Raw genomic sequence first — 20,687 nt, forward strand, 5'->3', positions numbered from 1 at the left:
CACAATCACTTATCGTCCCAATATATAAGAGAGGGTTAAAATCATCCTGTGACAACCATAGAGGGATTAGTTTAACTAATATAGTATCTAAAATACTAGCCTCGATAATTATCAGACGCCTAACTAAGACTCGTGAACTGCAAACACGAGAGAATCAAGCTGGCTTCAGACCTGGTCGTGGCTGCATCGACCACATATTCACCATTCGTCAGGTTCTAGAACATAGGCATACTTATCGGCGTCCGACAATGGTGGTCTTTCCTGACTTAAAAGCAGCATTTGACTCGGTAGACCGCGAGACTCTGTGGCAGTGTCTGTCATTGAAAGGCGTACCTCAGAAGTACATAAACCTTGTGAAGGCTCTTTACTCGAACACTACCAGTCGAGTGAGAGCTTATGGCGAACTGTCATCTGATTTTGCAACCTCAAGTGGTGTCCGTCAAGGCTGTCCACTTTCTCCATTTTTGTTTAACTTCATCATAGACTTATTGATGGAAATAACATTCGCGTCTACTGAACTCTCGGGTATTGATCTCCTTCCACGAGGTCCACTTATCGACTTAAAATACGTAGATGACATAGTCCTGTTTGGTGAAGGCGCTGATAAAATACAGTCTTTTGGTAGCACTGAGCAACAATGCCAGAATGTTTGGAATGCGCTTCTCTCCCTCTAAATGCAAGTTGTTGCTTCAGGACTGGTCTGCGTCAACACCTGAACTAAGGATAGGGAGTGAAGTAGTCGAACGCGTCGACAACTTCACTTATCTTGGAAGTCTGATTAGCCCTAATGGGTTAGTGTCTGAAGAAATCTCAGCACGGATTCGAAAAGCTCGCTTGGCTTTTGCCAACTTACGTCATCTTTGGCGAAGGCGAGATATCCGTCTATCAATAAAAGGACGAGTATACTGCGCGGCAGTTCGTTCTGTTTTAATTTACGGCAGCGAAACATGGCCCTTAAGAGTAGAAGACACCCGTAAGCTACTAGTATTTGACCACAGATGCCTTAGAAATATTGCTGGCATCTGCTGGGATCACCGGGTAAGTAATAGTGAGGTTAGACGCAGGGTATTAGGGAATGATGGTAAATCAGTTGATGAGGTTATGAATCTTCATCGACTGAGATGGTTGAGCCACGTATTACGTATGCCTGAACACCGATTACCACGACGTGCAATGCTAACCAGGGTAGGGGATGGTTGGAAGAAAGTTAGGGGCGGCCAAACCAAAACGTGGCATCAGTGCTTGAAGTCACTAACTCCTAGTCCGAGCCATGTTGGTAGATGCAGACTACTTGGTTGGGGTCCGCGTAACTATCGTAACCAATGGTTGGAGACTCTTGGTGACATGGTTCGAAATCGATTACAGTGGCGTCGGTGTATACTCTCTCTGTCTTCCCTTAAACGAAGAGATTAAAATTGCTTCATATCTTTCTTTCTACGAACTAATTCTTTCTTCCTGTACTGTATCCTTATTGCAATCTTTCCTTTATATATTACCACCTCTGAATTAACTACTTTTATGAATCCGGTGTCCATCTTGTTGCGTTAATGAGGTATGGCAACTTGGACCGATGCATATATGTGCCTGGTCCTACATTGTAGCTGACTGACTGACTGACTTACTATTTATTTTGTTAATTTAATCTCATAAGATTAAAATTGGTCGAAAGTTATTTTTTGTTTCGTTGTGGTTTGATTATTTTGTCATAAATCAGCACAACCAAGTCTAGTATAGTATTTGTATATCTATTGCTTTTAGTTTACCACTTTCAGCTAATTACAGCTACTTATAATTCCTAATTACGTATAAAATATTTCCATGACTTGCAGTACTCATTTTCGGATCACAACATTTCATCTCATCTTTTTTTCCGACTTGTCTTACTAAATTCATTTATTCTTTCTAATAAGATGATTGGCGTAAACGATCCAAATATTCCTATCACAAACCCCAGTTCACCCTTGGAAACGAAAACCTATCAAATGAACGCAAGTTTATTTCCTGATACCCATTTTCCTGAAAACAGTTCTTTTGTTCAAGACATAACTTTACCAAAAATAAGTGATGTATGTGATCTATCTGTCTTACCAACCCCTCCACCACCTCTTCTTCTACCTGGTCCATGCAGTCGAAGTTCTTTTGAACCAATCAATTCATCTTCCATTGAAACTCGTAAATCAGTAGCACTTCCTGCCAAATGTCCAGACTTATCTCATAACATTCCTGCCGGAAATCCGTTTGTAAAAATCTATGTACGTGGGCAAACAGAAACCTCTAATTGTGCCGCAGCAGCAATGCGAGACCTTTGTCCATTAGAATTCTACATTGATAAAGTAAGTTGATATCAACGTTGTGTTATGAATCCATGATTTTCAAACCATTCCTTACAATATAGGAATTACTTTAGCGTGTTTGTCGGCACTATTCCATGAATACTTGTTATATAAAGTAGAATGATCAGACAAATTGTGCAATCATGTTCATGGCTAAAAATGAACCGAATTGCTCGAAAAAACTGTTTCTATAGTCACTAGGCTATTTGACATCTTCACATGCTTATAATAATAAATAACACATTTGTTAAATTTGCTTACAATTTTTATGTAGTCTTGGAAGTCTGACCAGCCCTTGTGGTCTGGTATGTGACGAAAACACAGCACGGATACAGAAGGCTCGACTAGCTTTTACCAACTTGCGTCATTTATGGCGTAGGCGAGATATCCGTCTATCAACCAAAGGACGTGTTTACTGCGCAGCAGTTCGTTCCGTCCTACTTTATGGCAGTAAAACATAGCCGGTAAGAGTAGAGGATATTTGTAGGTTACTAGTATTTGATCATAGGTGTCTTCGAAATATTGCTCTTATATCCTGGGACCATTGAGTAAGTAATGCAGTTGTTAAGAAACGGGTACTAGGTGAGGATGGCAAATCAATTGATGACGTAGTGAAACTTCATCAGTTGAGATGGCTGGGACACGTGTTGCGTATGCCCAACGACCGACTGCCTCGATGTGCGATGTTCAGTGGTATAGGAGTAGGTTGGAAGAAAGCTAGAGGCGGCCAGACCAAAACATGGCACAAGTCCATGAAGTCACTGACAATTAGACTGAGCCATGTTGGTAGGTGTAGACTACTTGGTTGGGGACCGCGAGATGATAGCAACCGATGGTTAGAGACCCTAAATGACATGGCTCAAAATCGTTTGCAATGGCGCAGGTGCATACACTTCTTGTGTTCTCCCAAGTTTTGATCTCCTTATTCCTCCTTGTCTCTTTTTTTCTCTTCCCAAATTTATTTCACTGTATTATACTCTTTAAATAACATCTCCAAACACTAATTTTCCCGACTACTGCTTATACTTTTATTACCTCTACCACTACGGGATTTGAATCGACCACTGCATCTCTGTGCTAATGTGGTGTGGCAACTCGAACTGATGTACGTACGTACGAAGTTCTACGTTGTTACTGAATGACTGATATGAAGCGTTTACTAATGATTCGTGTCCGTAAGTGTTTTATGTGTAAATTTTGAGGTAACATGCGTTTAGAAACAGACAATTGTTAGAAAAATACCATTGCAGAGTTAAAACACATTGATTCAAGTTGCTATACTTTACAACAGCCGCATAAAAAATCAATACAAATAATAGTTATTAAGGTAAGTCGAGAGAAGGAAGTATTGCGGTTTTCTCAATTAAGAACACAAAAAACGATTTATTCTCCACTGGTGTGATCAACTTTTAAATATGCCATCTTGGATCTCTACTCACTTATTATTAACACTATTGCGAAGACCACAAAAATGTCTGAACCTTCATAAGTCATTCAAGCAAACAGTCAGCGGCTGCACTATCTACTTATATTTCCCAACCGGGCTTCTTTTAGTTTCTTTCTAATCTAATCATCTTCCAGTCAGTATTGTATCTAATATTGCGTATGGTTATATCGGGGCTTGTAGTAGGTTGTCGCGTGAGACAAATCCTCATTTTACAAAAGCCAATGTAGCCACAAAATTGACCTTTGACTATAACGGGTACCATACATGGTTGAAGAATGGTTGTATAAGTACTGTGGCGACTTAAATTAATTATCTATGGTTCTCAACTTCCATACAGGGCTTACTACTCATCGATGGCTGTCTAGTAAGCTCTGTTTGTACTAAAATTTTGTTTGCTGTGCTACGTTGTATTTGTTTGTGATGGCATAAGTTCATAGTTAACCAGATTACAACATCTTTTATGTGACATTAACATTTCTGTTGTGAGGTATCTGCTAGCTAAATTTAGCTTGTTCCTTTTGTGTTTGCTCAATATGTTCGCCGATTATATACAAAACTTCTAAAAAAAGATTTAGATGTCTTGTTAATTTTTGTACCTGAGTTTGTTAGAAATTAAATATGATCAATTAGTTTGATTTGCCAGCTTTCCTCATTTAATAGGAAGCTCATAATTGACACTTGTACTCATGAGAATACAATATATATATATATATATATATATATATATATATATATATATATATATATATATAACACGAATAACGTAGTTTGTCGATCCACTTTCCTATTTTTCTCTCTACATACATCGATAATTATCTTCGTAGTTATGTCTAATTAGTTGTGACAATTCCGCCTAACATTTAGACTTAATATGATCATATATTCTCGAATTTTTGTGATTTTTAGAATCAATAAATAATATGACTAATTAGTGTTTATGCTACAAATTTATTTATTATAAAGAAACAAACAAATAATGAATTAACATAAGTTCTTTGTCACGTAACTTGTTTTGGGCATGTTATGCATTTTTCTGTAATGAAATTCTAAAACCAAATACCAAGTTAGCATAATTATGCTTTCTACAATGCGAATGTGGTAAACTGTTGATTTCCTAAGTATATCCTTAATATTTTTGTAGTTTTTATTCCAAAATGTTTTGATTTTCAAGCTAAGTGGATATAATCACACCAGATGTTTAAACATGGCCACATGTGTCACAAGTCAACATTATTTGTATTTGTTAGTTTGAAACCCTACTTCAGTTCGTTTGACAAGGCTGTTTCAAAAGATGCTTGTTGGAGAGGAATGCCCTTTAATCACGTCCATTAACATTTTAAAAGAAGCTTTGTACAAAATCACTTCAAAAAGACTGAGGGCATATAACCACCTCCGTTGTTTCCAACGAATGTGGGCATTGTCTTCCCAGTTTTTGTGTACAGTACTACACTATGGTATTTGATCACACTTAGTTCTTTACTATCAATTACCTCAGTTCATTAAATTTTGTTAAGCTGTTTTATTAATTTTGTATCATATATTTACGAAATTCATTGTGTATATTACTGTTTTGTGTGTAAATGCAAACATGACTATTTATTCTCATTTGTTCCATTTGTCATTATTCAGTATTACTCAATAAATACCTTAATCTTCAAAGTTCTATTCCATATAATCGATGTTTTTTGTTTGATCACTTAACAAAACTTCTCATAAGTATGTAGTCCATTAACGGTCCCTTTCAGTTTATTCAATAGGTATTACCTTATCTATATATATTTTTAAGTTGCATTCTTGTAATTATGTTCGTGGATTACATTAAACTTTAATTTAAATTGTGAATTGACTCAGTCGTTAGTTGATTAATATTTTATATTCACTTGAATAATTTGTTAGTGTAGAGTCGGGAACAAAGTAAGTGATAGTTGAAAAAAGACTTCAATTTATGCTTTTCACTAATGTTATTCAATCTGCAAAAACATAGAAATCATGATGCATTTGTGCCAACAATGTAACTTTTCAACTCATCCGTCCTCAGTAACCGACATTTGTTTGCATTGTCGGCTCTAACCTAAAGGTTATTTTTCTCATATATTCATCAACTTCGTAGATTATTAAAAATGAATATTTATTTGTTCAATTCGCTCCTTATCATTGTTTTAAGACGGTTTATCCATATAAATTAGGTTAAGATCACAATCCGAAGTATTTTAATGACTACTAGTCTTTCATCATGAAATCGAATACTCCGATTATCGAACAAGCAGGTGTTTTTTCCTCAAACTTACTCATTTTCAGAAATGCAGCGTAATTACCTTCAAACTAGCAATCTGTGTACTTCAAACTAACCATATTAAGTTTGATTTACAACTTTATCATCAATATTAAGACTGTGTTTCTGTTTTTGGTTACTTTCTTCGAAATGTAATTCACCATAGCTTTCTGATCACGTTCAACTTTATATCATTATAATTTGTGTGCAGACACATTTCATATTGATTTTCTTGTTTGTTTGTGCTAGTATGTAGTTATAAATGTCTACTAAACAATTTGTTGCGATTTTTGTATGTATTCATTTCGAGACGCCTACACATCATGACCTAAAGAAATACAAAACTGAAAGCACCCATACACAGATCAGGTAACACATTGGTAACTTGAAATATTTTTAAAGAATTACTCAGAGTAAATGCTTAACCCCAACAAGTAAATTCTTGTTATATTAATATATATACCCTGTCATAGTACATATCTTTAAAGTTTATATTTAATGTCATGACTGGCAACCGTTAGTCGACAATTAATTAAATCCTTATCATACTCACTAGGATTTTAAGATTTGATGTCTAACGTTCTAAAAATGTTATGAAGATAAATTATTGAAAAACAGTTAAACGAAAAAATATCCTTCCGAATAAATTTTTCATCCAAACTTGATCTAATTTATGATTACATCATCATCTCGCCCTCCTTGTTTTATCTATATTTTTTCTGATTCAAGTTAATATTATACACTAGTCATTTCAACACTAACAATTTAATTTGATTTTACCAACAATCCTGAATTCATATCCTGTAATTTATTTATTTGCCAGTCCCAAGCCCGGATAAAGGAGGAGGGCTGGGCATGGGGTTAGCAACACCATCCCGTAGAAAAATAACTCGCTAAAACAACGCTAATCAGAAAAAATATTTCAAACCATTTAAACTCTATCCTGGGAGTCAGAAGGCCTTCGTTTAGAAGAGTTATGACGCCTCATGATGAAAGCCGAATTCCTTCGGAATCTACGAAGCCGATGCCCCTTCTGACAACCAGAGCAATCATTTATTTAGGTACATGAAATGTTCGTACAATGTGGGACATCGGGAGAGCCTTCCAAATTGCTGCAGAAATGAGAAGATACAACCTACAGGTGCTTGGGATCAGTAAAACACATTGGACACAAGTTGGACAATAACAACTAACTTCAGGGGAGCTTCTGCTATACTCTGACCATGATGAAAAAAATGCCCCCCACACACAAGGAGTTGCATTGATGCTGTCCAAACAAGCACAAAAAGCACTTATAGGATGGGAATCTCATGGACCAAGGATCATCAAAGCCTCCTTCAAAACAAAGAAAGAGGGCATTTCAATGAACATCATCCAATGCTATGCGCCTACCAACGACTACAATGAAGACGCTAAAGATCAATTCTACGATAGGCTGCAGTCAATCATCGAGAAGTGCCCAACAAAGGACCTGATCATTCTGATGGGAGATTTCAATGCCAAGGTTGGAACGGACAACACTGGATATGAAGACATCATGGGACGACACGGACTGGGAGAAAAGAACGAAAATGGTGAGAGATTTGCAAATCTATGTGCCTTCAATAAGCTGGTCATAGGCGGCACCATATTCCCACATAAACACATACACAAAACCACATGGACTTCACCGGATCACACCACGCAAAACCAAATCGACCATATTTGCATCAACAAAACGTTCAGGAGGACTATAGAGGACGTGAGAACCAAGAGAGGAGCTGATATAGCATCAGATCATCACTTGGTGGTCGCCAAGATGAAATTGAAACCCAAGAAGCACTGGACAATCGGGCGGACAGTATCACAAAAGTTCAATACGGCCTTTCTTCAGGATACTGATAAACTCAACAAATTCAAGATAGTTCTCAGCAACAAGTTCCAGGCCTTTCATGATCTACTCAATGGAGAGGAGACTGCTACGAGGAGCATCTGGAAAGGGATAAAAGAGGCAATCACTTCAACATGCCATGAGGTTCTGGGCCACAAGATGCACCATCACAAGGAATGGATCACTGTTGATACACTGGATAAGATTCAGGAAAGGAGAAACAAGAAGGCAGCAATCAATACCAGCCGAACAAGAGCAGAAAAAGCCAAGACACAAGCTGAATACACAGAAGTAAACAAACAAGTGAAGAGGAGGAAGATTTAGCAACGACGGCGGAAACGGCTGCAAGAGAAGGAAACATGAGACGACCGTATGACACGACAAAGAGACTCGTTGGAAATCGCCGTAAACCAGAACGACAAGTGAAAAGCTAGGAAGGCGAGGTAATCACCAACATTGAAGAACAACGAAACAGGTGGGTAGAACACTTCAAAGAACTGTTGAATCGACCAGCTCCACTGAACCCACCCAACATCGAAGCAGCGTCCACGGACCTCCCAGTCAGTGTTGGCCCACCAACAATTGAAGAAATCAGCATGGCCATCAGACAAATCAAGAGTGGCAAAGCAGCGGGACCAGACAACATTCCAGCAGAGGCACTAAAAGCAGACGTAGTGGCAACTGCAAGGATACTCCACATTATCTTCAATAAGATTTGGGATGAGGAACAAGTACGAAAAGACTGGAAAGAAGGACTTCTGATCAAAATACCGAAGAAAGGCGATCTCAGCAAGTGTGATAACTACAGGGGCATCACTCTTCTCTCAATACCGGGAAAAGTCTTCAACAGGGTATTGTTAAACAGGATGAAGGACTGCGTAGACGCCCAACTTCGTGACCAACAGGCAGGATTCCGTAAGGATAGATCGTGTACAAACAAAATCGCAACTCTACGGATCATTGTAGAGCAATCAATTGAATGGAATTCATAACTCTACATCAACTTTATTGACTACGAAAAGGCATTTGATAGCGTGGACAGAACAACACTATGGAAACTTCTTCGACACTACGGTGTGCCTCAGAAGATAGTCAATATCATACAGAGTTCATATGATGGATTAAACTGCAAAATCGTGCATGGAGGACAGTTGACAAAGTCGTTCGAAGTGAAGACCGTTGTCAGGCAAGGTTGCTTACTCCCACCCTTTCTCTTTCTCCTGGTGGTCGACTGGATCATGAGGACTTCAACATTTGAAGGGAAGCACGGGATACAGTGGATAGCTAAGATGCAGCTGAACGATCTAGACTTCGCAGATGATCTGGCTCTTCTATCGCAAACGCAACAAAAAATTCAGGAGAAGACGAACAGTGTGGCAGCAGCCTCGGCAGCAGTAGGTCTCAATATACACAAAGGGAAAAGCAGGATTCTCCGATACAACACAGCATGCACCAATCCAATCAAATTTGACGGAGACGATTAGGAAGATGTAAAAACCTTTACATATCTGGGCAGTATCATTGATGAACACGGTGGATCTGGTGCAGATGTAAAGCCGCAAATCGTCAAGGCAAGAGCAGCATATCTACAATTGATGCACATTTGGAACCCAAAACAACTGTCAACTAACACCAAGGTCAGGATTTTCAATACAAATGCCAAGGCAGTTCTACTGTATGGGGCAGAAACCTGGAGATCTACGAAAGTGTTTATTAATAGCTGTTTACGCAAAATACTTCGGATCCTTTGGCCAGACACTATTAGCAACAACCTTCTATGGAAGAGAACAAACCAGATTCCAACAGGAAAAAATCAGGAAGAAGCGCTGGAAGTGGATAGGACACACATTGAGGAAAGCACCCAACTGCATCACAAGACAAGCCCTCACATGGAATCCTCAAGGCCAAAGAACACATTACGCCGGGAAATGGAAATAGACATGAGAAAAATGAACAAAAATTGGATAGAACTGGAAAGGAAGGCCCAGTACAGAGTGGGATGAAGAATGCTGGTCGGCGGTCTATGCTCCATTAGGAGTAACAGGCGTAAGTAAGTAAGTGATTAATTTATTTGTCTTAAACTTGAGACTTTAATTTAGATGTATAATTGTAAAACCTGATGAGAATCTTTTTTGGCAATTATTTTACTTTTCAAATAAAGCCATAGTCATAAGCGTTTGAGTCTTCTTGTTTGTTGCTATTAAGGTATCTAATCAATCAGTCCTTTTCAGCATGTTTCACTGACCAACTTTACGAATAAATATATGTGAATAATTGGGAGTATCGAGGGGATCTTCTCACGATGCTCATATTACAAGCGACTAGTCAATTGCAGCTTTTAAGAACGACAAAGCGAAGATCCAAAAATTTCTAAATAGGATACATACCCGTTCCACAGGTTACTGACCATTTGAATTCAGTAGCTTAGTGAATAGCGTGATGGAGGTTTGAAGTTAAGTGTAATGTGTTCGAATCCCAATGTGAATGTTAACCCTGAGATGCAAGTAAATTCACCTGAAGAGTCCTAAATGGAACGAAATGCGCTCTTCGGATCCCAATGCTATCAATTAACTGACTGTTATATTAGGAAAAAACAGATTGCTTGGTTAGATTGTATTAGGTTCCGTGTAATCTGACCGTAATGACAGCAAAGCAGTTGTACCAACTCTTTAGCCTGATTATCAATTAGTTCACCCATATTGCCAGTAGAACCTGTGACCTATTTACTGATCGACACCGGTCAGTGAGTAGCAGCCAAAATGGTAATGCTTATAGGCCTTCGAGCTTCTAAACCAGTGGTCAATCAAAAGATGAAGATAAAAAGATCAGTTCTCTATCATATCCGTTCAGCTATGATTCAAAACACAAAATAATGTTCTTGAAGTGGCTAACCACATAACACAATAAATCACAGTGTACATAACTTAGTCATAAGTAATACAAAACCGGATTGGTTGATAGTTAATCTGAAACAATGAGATTTGACAACTATTTATAGGTCAAACGAAAGCATAAAAAAACTATAAGAGTACAACAATACAAGCGTCTACTAATTATCAGTTATAAATATAATCAGTAATTCTCTGTGATATTCCTATGAGTCGTACTCCCACACTACTGGTTTCTTTACATCATTAACTTAACTAAAAAGCCAGTCACCTGGGAAATTGTGTAATATAAATGTCATACTTTTTAAAAGCATTTCTTAACTAAATATTTATACGACTAATAACGACCTATTTTCTCTCTTTTCAAACCATTTTTATTTGCTTCATAAATTCGTCGTTGTGAATTGTGACTGGTTCACTTCTTTCTAGGTTTCTTCGCTTTTTACCATGGTACTCTGTGGATTAAAACACTCGGCTTTCAGCCTGTAGGTCACAGGTTCGAGAGCTACTTCGACTGTTTCTGTCTAACAGCCGGGCAATATCCCCAACCCCTACAAAAACGGATAAGTCTGCAGTTGGAATGCGGTCTGAATCTTTTGAAAACCAAATTCACCAGACCCATTTATGGAGTCCTCAACTTTAAACCACAAACTTAGTGAACATTTACCGTTTAACTTTTTCTAATGATAACTATATTTCATACATTGGCATTAGACATTTTCAACTTGGTTGTCTTTAAACAAAGTTCAGAAGGAACTTGAATTGCTGATAGTATGGAGATATAAAAACTGGCGTGTTATCTTTGAATAGCTATCACTCAATACTATATTGTCATAGTTGAGTCTGTTGTATTTCTGGTTATTTTACCAGTGGTCTGTCTAAACTGATACTTAAGATAGTATTACCTAAATTTTTCAGTTATATTGACATATATGTTTCTAGCAACTGATCATCTACACATTTTTGAGTCCCGAAAATTCTCTTTACAATCGCGGAGTTCATCGTTTCATTCCTTACTTACATCATTAGGGAGTTGATAGAGAAATAAATTATTTAATGTGCTTCACATCAATTTATTAATTAATTGAACTCATGTGCCAACTGGTTCATATACTTATCATTTCTTTCTATTGAACGTGTTTTTCGGTTTCAAATTGAGTAATCCCTTTAAAAATGATACGTCTTCACTTATCATTTGCCTTATGTTTATTTTGTCTACTTTATTAGACTGGACGTCAGTTTCGTGTCATAATTCTTTCAAATTCTTCTAAAAATCTTCGTAATCAAACACCTATTCTCAATCCTTTGCCATTCTACTCAGATCCTCCTAATCGTCGTCCAAATGGTCTAACCATTCAACCCGTTCATATGTCTCTGACAGCATCACAGATGTCAGCGTTCTCTGCCCCGAATAGTAGTTCATTGGGAAACAATTTTGGTACTGCTGCTTATGGTAATCATAATAATAACAAAGATTGTAGTCCAATTGTTGATTCGGTACAGGGAAATCTAACGTTAACACCATTCAGCGTTGATAATTCAATGCCTCCAAGTTCTTTCCAAAGTTTTAAGGCTAATCACTTGAATACTTTGACAGAATATTGTGTTTATTTATTCATATACAAGAATATTAACGAGCTTTTAGAATGTTGTGAACTAATTAAACATGAATCATCAATTTCCACTGTCCAAAAACCGATAAAAGTTTTGGCTTATTTATACTGCAGTAATTATGACGCACTCGAAGAAAGAAATGTAATCCTCTCTGGACTAATGGCTTCATCGCGGTAAAATAACCACTTTTTATTTCGTATATAATTAACATTATTATATCAAATTATCCATTAATTCTTTTTCTCTAGTGATGTTCATCTTTTGTAGTAATTGTGCACAATATGCAATCAATGTAACATTTTTAAATGTTCAGATGTTGTCGACATTTTGTACCTCAAAACTGATAATAATAGTAGACGATGTCCTCGTGTATTAATTTATTTAACCATGAGTTCTATTCCACCAAATCGTCACTGTCATTTTAAGTTCGATAGACTGTAAAAAGCCCCGTCTAAAAGTTACAATAGCTGGATCTAGTCATCTAAAATTTCAGAAAAGGCTAGGCTGCTTTTGTTAGAACTCGTCTTTATTTCTTCTGGAATGGAGTCAGTGAAACTACAAAATTACGGTACAGTGTATTCTGTTTCTTCTCATTTCGTATACTACCACTCACTCATATAGCATACAACCGACTTTCAACTTCAGTAGTGCACGACGTTTTGAACCCAATGCTATGCCTACACCTGTGAGAATATTCATTTGCTTAGAAGTGAATAACAATGTCTGGGTCCTTTATTGAGGTCTCACAAACCATATTGATTCACGACACAATAATCTAGAGTTTTGGTTAGTGAATCCTTTTGTGCGATCTTGCATAACGTACGAAATTGTGAGGTTCAGTTTGTGGTTTGGAGTATTGTTTCCTGTAATCAGGAAAGTTATTTTATAAACTCGAGCAGTTAACATTAGTTGCACATTCTGAGGATGACGCTAATGAAGAAGGGTTGTTAACAAAGTTGAGTTACAAAGATATATAGTGTCCTGGTTAATCTGAAATATTTCCGTATGTATGCAAGCGGCTAAAGCTTCTCCCTTGTTTACATCGCAGGAAAATGTTCACTCTAGAACGACTTCCCAAAGTGGCCGAATGAGTGTCAAGTATCTCATAGACTCGGGAGCTTAACTCTTTAAAGCTAATCAAACCCTTCCTTTTTGTAATTATTCACTTTTAGTTTTACCGTGTTCTCTTTCTTCAAACCTCACCCTCCAACACCGAAAATTTATTTCAGTCGGTGTGTGGTGTTTTTAAGACAGACGTCTTCTAGCACTTGTGATAAACTAGCATAATTGAAAATGATGGTTATCGGCGGAAAACTCTTCTTTCGCGACAGTTTACTATTTTCATGAGTGTAACTTCCTTGTCGAGTTCGTCGCTGTCGGTCTGAATACCTTAAATCACTTGTCTGAAACCGTAAGACATTAAAAACGAGTTTTCTAGCCAACAAAGTAGTCACATTAAGAAAGTTTAAACATTTTGTCAAGTTAGTAATAGCAGTGGTTGATAGTTTTGACTCGACCACAGGAGCGGTGTATTTCGATATATACTTTGGTGATAATATTGAGTATTACTGATCAAAAGTGAGTGGATAACTGATTAGTATGATTAATCTTTGGACATCAAGTTTGGTTCATAACCTAGTGTGTAAAAATGTGCACGGTCATTGAGTTGCATCATATTCTACAGTTACATAATAAAAACCTAACAATGTTTAATCCAGCTTGAATTGTTTAATACAAGTTTTTATTATCTATATTTTGTCCTTTATTTCCCTCTAGTTTTAGAATACCTTATTTGTCTGTAAATTCTGAATCAGTAGCAGTGTTTCTGGATAATCTCCTCTACTTAACAACTAATACCCAGATAGAAAACGATCAAACAACATATACTTCCAATTCTAATATTTCTTTTATTGACTGGAGAAGTTTCATAAATGTTGATTATTTATCCATTCTTACAGAATTCATTTGTCTATCAGAAAACTTTATGGATAAGCTAATTACAGAAGATAAATTCAAATTTGTCGGATTATTAACAGCGTTAATCCTCTCAAACTGTAATATAGTATCCGGTTGTACTGATTCACATAGTACAAACCGCAAATTATTCTTTGTACCTTCAACAATTTATCGCGAAGATCCGCAATCGTATTGTAAAAGTAAAAAGAATTCCTCATGCATTTACGTGCATTTTGTACAATTGGACGAAGTAAGATAATTTATCGTTAGCCTATTGATATTTTGTTGTTGTATAGGGATCGATCCTGTAAATTTCAGTATCTACAGAGGAATTATTCAGTCATCGTTTATTTTTATTCCATATAGTTCATACTTTAGTTCTGTAAACAAATACTTGCTCATATAAATATATACGAGGAATGTTGAAATTCTAACTGATCTCTAAGCTTAACTTCTCTGACACTTTTTTGTCTGTGGTTCTCACTCTTTATGCGTTACCGATCTCTATGGGTTCCACTGCTAGCCACCATCCATCTTTGCTTATGATGCTCGTCACAATATCGAGGCATCACGCACAGTATGCACATATACCAATAAGAGACTGATCAATTGGAGTCCTGAACATGGATGGGAAGATTCAAGCAAACAGCACCAAGTGAATTTAACTCTATGTTAACTGTTTAAATAAATATTAAGTTTAGTCCATAACCTGTAAATAATAAAAGCAATACGATTAAATGTGAAAATTATATTAATGGTTAATATTCTATCCTTCTACGTCACGGAATATTTTAGGTTACTACACCAATTTTGTTATTATTCGTCACATTGTATTTAGTTATATCTTGTATTATTACATTTCTAGGTTATTGAATCCGTTTTATGCCAGTCTCCTACGTTCTCAACGGCTTATAGTCCTCGTGCCCTACTTATCCACTATTCTTCATCTTCCTGGTCCGAAGTTGGAATTGACATTGAAGATTCTCTCAATAAACTTTGCTCTGCATTTGATTTAAATACTTTTAGTGAATACAAATTCACTCCAGTGATATTACTTGTCGCGTTTCATTCAGGATCTTCTCAGCAAATCCCTGTAGAAGCTGAAGGCATTATCCATGGGCTAAAACTTATTCAACGCTTAGCACATGACTATAGTTGCCCACTTCTTTTACCATCATCAGAATACGAACCAGTGAAAGTTCAATTTAGAAAAAATTCAATCTCTTCTGGTGTGTCTACAGAATGTGAAAGTGACCACATCAACATGTGCGAAAATATTCAGTCTATAAAAGATAGTGCAAAATTTTCATTGGGTTTTTTATCTGTTTCTCGGTCGGATGATGTAAGAGCTGGTGCGTTTTCCGTCATTCTTTTATCTTTATGAACGTTTGAATATTTTCATGGCGGTTATCAAATAAATATTTTTGTTTAACGTATATACTCATGGATTATCTGTAAACAAATAAGACAGAATTGTAATCATCGTTCACCCTCAAATAAATATCTAAAGGATATTCAATAATATAAGTCTTTATAATTTTAAGATGAATGTACTTATCCTAACGATTACTAGGATTCTACCCTCGTTGATTTTTAAAAACCTAGCTTCCTAGTACATGCATGTTGAATCAGTGATTGGCATTGCTTTCACTGTTATATACTAACATAGAAGTTTTTCAAACTGACCAGTGTGTTTCGGGACATGCTCTCTCAGTTGTATTTGTTTATACTCTTTATATATATATATATATATATATATATATATATATATATATATATATATATATATAATTATCTGTATAGTGTTTTGAAGATTGTTGAGTTTTTAATTGAGATCAAGAACCGATCAATGTTGACCACCATTAAAAACCTGGAAACACTGGACGGCCGTCTCGTCCTAGTATGGAATTCAGCAGTGCGCATCCCTTTTGTACATATTTAGACCTAAATGAGTCTGCTGAATCTTGTATATACTGGTTTTTACATATTTCGAAGAAAATGTTGATTTTGTATGATTTGCATTTAGTCTGTTTTCTTTCTTTTTTGCTTCTCTCTCAAAGAACTGTACAAACGCATTTTTGACGGAGAATTCAGCAGTTGGTACTCTAGCTTCGACATGACCAAAAATCTTTCTGATAACTCGGTTTGTTCTAACGTCGTTGCCAACAATAACAATTATTTCTCAAGCGCACACACATCAAAATGTTCAACATCCTCAAAAAGTCCCGCCGAAAAACCACAATTTACACTTGATTCTCAAAATGTGAGCTCTGTCTGTTCATCAATCCTCCATAATCCACCAAACGATGTAATTACACTTCCTTGGCTTCCTCTTAGTCCAACTGATGCATTTAGTTTCCAGAGTTTAAGGTCACTTCCAACTCAAAACTCTTTTTCTAGAACTCTTTGTCTAGAAACTACTCATGCAAATATTATTCGGACACTTGACAATCATAGGCAACTGTCTCGATCAAATATAGTAAGTTAGCCTGAATGTATTCATTCACTATTATTAAGTTGCCTGTTTGTCCTCGAATAAGCTGTGATAATAAATCCCCTCGTCTTGCTTCTCCTTTTTATATTTTTAATCACCCATTTAGATGTTTTTGTGATTTATAATTTTTTGACAATTTCAGTCCAATAGAATTTAAGGACTTTACAATATAACATTTCTGTGTACAAAGTATGTTTATACGTTGTACGGTATCGTATTATTTACTTGTCTTGAGATCATCATATCTTCTTACTTGATATTATTTGACAACTAGTGGATTTCATTCTATCGGTTATTATCTAGAGAAATTCTTGTAAACCTTTTATACACTTATGACAAGCTTTATTATTTTTTGTATTGTCATGTACTCACGTTGAATAAGTGTTAATGGACAGGTATGCTAAACAGGTTCACAACTTACTGACATATCATGAAAAAGTCTAGGTACTGTCAAATCACTGAAATGATATTGTAAAAGCGTGAATCGTCAAATATAGACCGTTGTTAAACAGAGCGCCATGGTAGTTGTAACGTACATACTTGCCGCATAAAAATGATTTGACGAAGAACTTTAGTAGTAAGTGATGCCAAGATTGATCCTGAAAAGCTTAGTCATCCACTTAGTATGCCTTCAAAGCAACTCTGTTATTTAATGATTGCATCGTGAACAGCACAATCAAATTCATACGTGTGATTCATACACTGAATCGCAGTTCATGATGGTGCATGTGAAGTTTACGTGGTACTGTGTAAATTTGAGTATACGTCTTAGTAAGCATTAGAATTAAGCAATCTTTGTTTAATACATAATAACTCTGTTTGAAGCAACTCTAGCAACAGGTTATTGCCAATTATTGTTCAAGAATAGTTATCCTCTGAGATGCTTATAACTCGCGATAATCGCAAGGGTTGGAATAAAGTTGGGGACGGCCAAATCAAGATTTGGCATTAGTCCATGAAAACATCTGACCGTTGGAATACATTGCATAGATGGGTACAGACTACCTGGTTGGAGTTTGCGCAATTATTGCAACCGATAGTTAGACTTTGGGTGATATAACTCAAAATCACTCACAATGCAATAAGTCCATTCACTCCGTATCTTCCCTTACTTTTTAAGTACAAAGCACAAGTCACCATTCAACAGATCTAACACTAAGTTCCTAAAACTACCTTTTCAAAATCTTTTATTCAGCTAATCCATATTTTTTCCTCGAATTGCATATATACCTCATCGCTTATATTACCACCAATGCTGTTGCTACCTCTACTACTCTACGGTTTCCCTTGAAAATTTCTCGCTTTACTAATGGGGCGTGACAAATTGAACGCATCCTCACATGTTCTTAGTTCTAAGTTGTGTATGACTGGCTGACTACAACTAAATTAAACTTTCAAACGCTCCTTCATTTTTACCTTGTTGAAAATGCCTACACTTCAGCGCAAAAACTCTTCCTCAAGTAGGATCGATATTACTTAGATTCTATCGAATCTGTGTGATGTACGTTTTTGTATGTAAATCTAATTGCCATTTCACGAATTCAGTCATAAGTTTTAGATTTCATAAATTCCATGTTTGTTTATTTGAAATAGCACACAGAGAAATAATGTTAATTCGCGTATTACTTTTGACATAATTCATTGTACATAGTCATTAGAAAATATTTGCATAACTTTTTAGAATTCCTATATTCTTCATCCTTTGGGTTACCGTAGTAACCTCTGTGTCATATTCCTTACGCAAGTTGATATTCCATTCCATATAACCCATACTTATTATCGTCTGAAGGTTTTTGGGTGCTTGCTTAAATATTCTTCATTTTTGATGTACTTTAAATGACATTTGTTCAAGTACACTAGATTACCACTGCAAAGTTATGTATCTTTCTTAATTAGATTACTACTTATTTAATTTTCTGTTTAATATTTCTCTTGGAAAGCTCAATTCTACAGAGTGTGGTATCTTACCTTCGACAATATGTGAAGAAATGTGTCAGATGTCTCAGGCTGGTGTATTTTGTTCAGTATGTCCACAGTCATGTTCCACAGCTGTCGCTTTACCCAGTATTAACTCTTCTGTAGAAGAGTATTACGCCGAACTTCCCAAAGTAACTCAATCAGTTGTAAGTATATTTTCTTCCTTCTTCACTGTTTACTTTTTTATGTACATATATCGGACAATGAACATTACCTTTAAATGTCCAGAATTATTTTTATTACACTTAGTAATTTCACTTATAGTTAACCAAGGTAACCATAATATTATAAGCTAGGATTCGATAATTTATACTCAACTTTGAAAAGCTTATCCCAAATGTTTCTTCTCTTGTACTCTGATAGAACTTCAGTTTAGTTCGATAGACCTAAAAAATTCCTGTGAAATACATGAGTTTTTTCGAATGAATTATGATTGACGTAGGCATATGTTGTAAAATTTATCTTAAAATAAAATTCCCATTTTAATTAACATAGTACTAGGTGAATACTTTAAATAACTCTAATACAATCGTCACACATTACTTGTATGTGGGAACTAATATAGTTAAAAATCAAAAATAGCTTAAACCTCTTTGTAAGGATTGTTTCTAAACATCTGATTGTTTAGTGCTAACAGATTTTTATTAATTTATAGTTAGTTATGATATGGTTTCTACTTTCATACGTTCATAATCCTCATTCAAATCTAGGTTATTCAATGTACTAATTTTCTTACAAAATTTACAAGCAAAATTTTTTAGAGTTATTGGAAGTGCTTATTTTCTCCCAAACAACTCTTAGAAGTTTGGTGAATATGAAACTTTTCAAGTCACGAATTTGTGATATTTTCATCGCGCGAAAAACTTAAATATGATCGTTTGAACTTACATGTCTAATAACTGAATCGAATAGCAACAACAACAAATATCACCACAAATATCCATGCGTTTTCTAACTGCATTATTTATCATCAAGTCAGATCTATAATCTTTGTTCAGTTTCTTAATCATTATTGACTGAGTTAATGAAATAATAGGAGTGTAGATTTTTGTTTATTAGTTTTTACTGTCAAAATATGGTTACTTGTCCACTATATAAACAAATTATGAAAGGATTTGTATAGTTAATAAAATTTTCATTGTTTTAAACCGCGGATTGATCTTAGTTATTGAGAGGCCGTAATCAATGGAGTTTAACTATGTCGGATGTGAAACAATCATCTACCTTCTTAGTTGAAATTAGACATGTACACTATTTGATCCCTGCTCAATGGTGTAAAGCGTTCGGATCCAATAACGAGGTTTCTAAGTTTGATTACCAGGTACAGGGTCGCTAATAAGCACTGCTAAGAAGTCCCGTATTAGAACGAGACAACCGTCCAGTGCTTACAGGTTTTCTATGTTTATCTAAATAAGGTCGGTTCGTGATTGCAAAGTGAAAATAGAAATAAAATTCAATAAGTGTAGATTATTCTCTATACTGGGTTGCTCTTTATCAGTTCGTTGTTTTCAGTGATAATTTAACTATGTATTTTACTGTTTGTGCTTTCTTTTGTTTTCAGATATTAAAACTTCCACTAAATTATTTTCAATGATGAAAATGACAACTTTAAGTTAGCATTTACTTTTCACTTGTTGTTTTTGTGTATTAGGTTAGTAACTGGATGGTCATCGTGTTTCTCTGCTCCTTGTTGTTGTCTTCCATAACCTTTTTTGTTTGTTGACCTTGTTCAAAAAAGTTTCTTTCCAAGCTTGGATGTGTTTGTTGTAATGGAGTTCTATTCTGTGTGTGAATATATACATATGTTTACATTTAACATAACGATTTCGCTTTACC

The 20,687-nt window shown here is 35.8% G+C and overlaps 1 protein-coding gene across 2 annotated transcripts in view; it reads left to right on the forward strand.

Annotated features, from left to right (window-relative positions):
* Positions 1-20,687, forward strand: part of MS3_00007803 (uncharacterized protein) — a 31,340-nt gene that overhangs the window by 6,196 nt on the left and 4,457 nt on the right. Inside the window, exons 3-9 of one of the 2 annotated variants that reach the window (XM_051216147.1) lie at positions 1,911-2,333; positions 12,038-12,597; positions 14,201-14,630; positions 15,246-15,732; positions 16,441-16,859; positions 18,815-18,997; positions 20,413-20,502. In XM_051216147.1, the coding sequence (XP_051066702.1) occupies positions 1,911-2,333; positions 12,038-12,597; positions 14,201-14,630; positions 15,246-15,732; positions 16,441-16,859; positions 18,815-18,997; positions 20,413-20,445 (2,535 nt within the window). In that variant the 3' untranslated portion in view covers positions 20,446-20,502. The remainder of the gene's footprint in view (positions 1-1,910; positions 2,334-12,037; positions 12,598-14,200; positions 14,631-15,245; positions 15,733-16,440; positions 16,860-18,814; positions 18,998-20,412; positions 20,503-20,687) is intronic. The other variant, XM_051216146.1, reaches the window with a different exon arrangement.

The sequence above is a fragment of the Schistosoma haematobium genome, chromosome 4 (genome assembly GCF_000699445.3).
Source record: "Schistosoma haematobium chromosome 4, whole genome shotgun sequence".
Classification (NCBI taxonomy): Eukaryota; Metazoa; Platyhelminthes; class Trematoda; order Strigeidida; family Schistosomatidae; genus Schistosoma; species Schistosoma haematobium.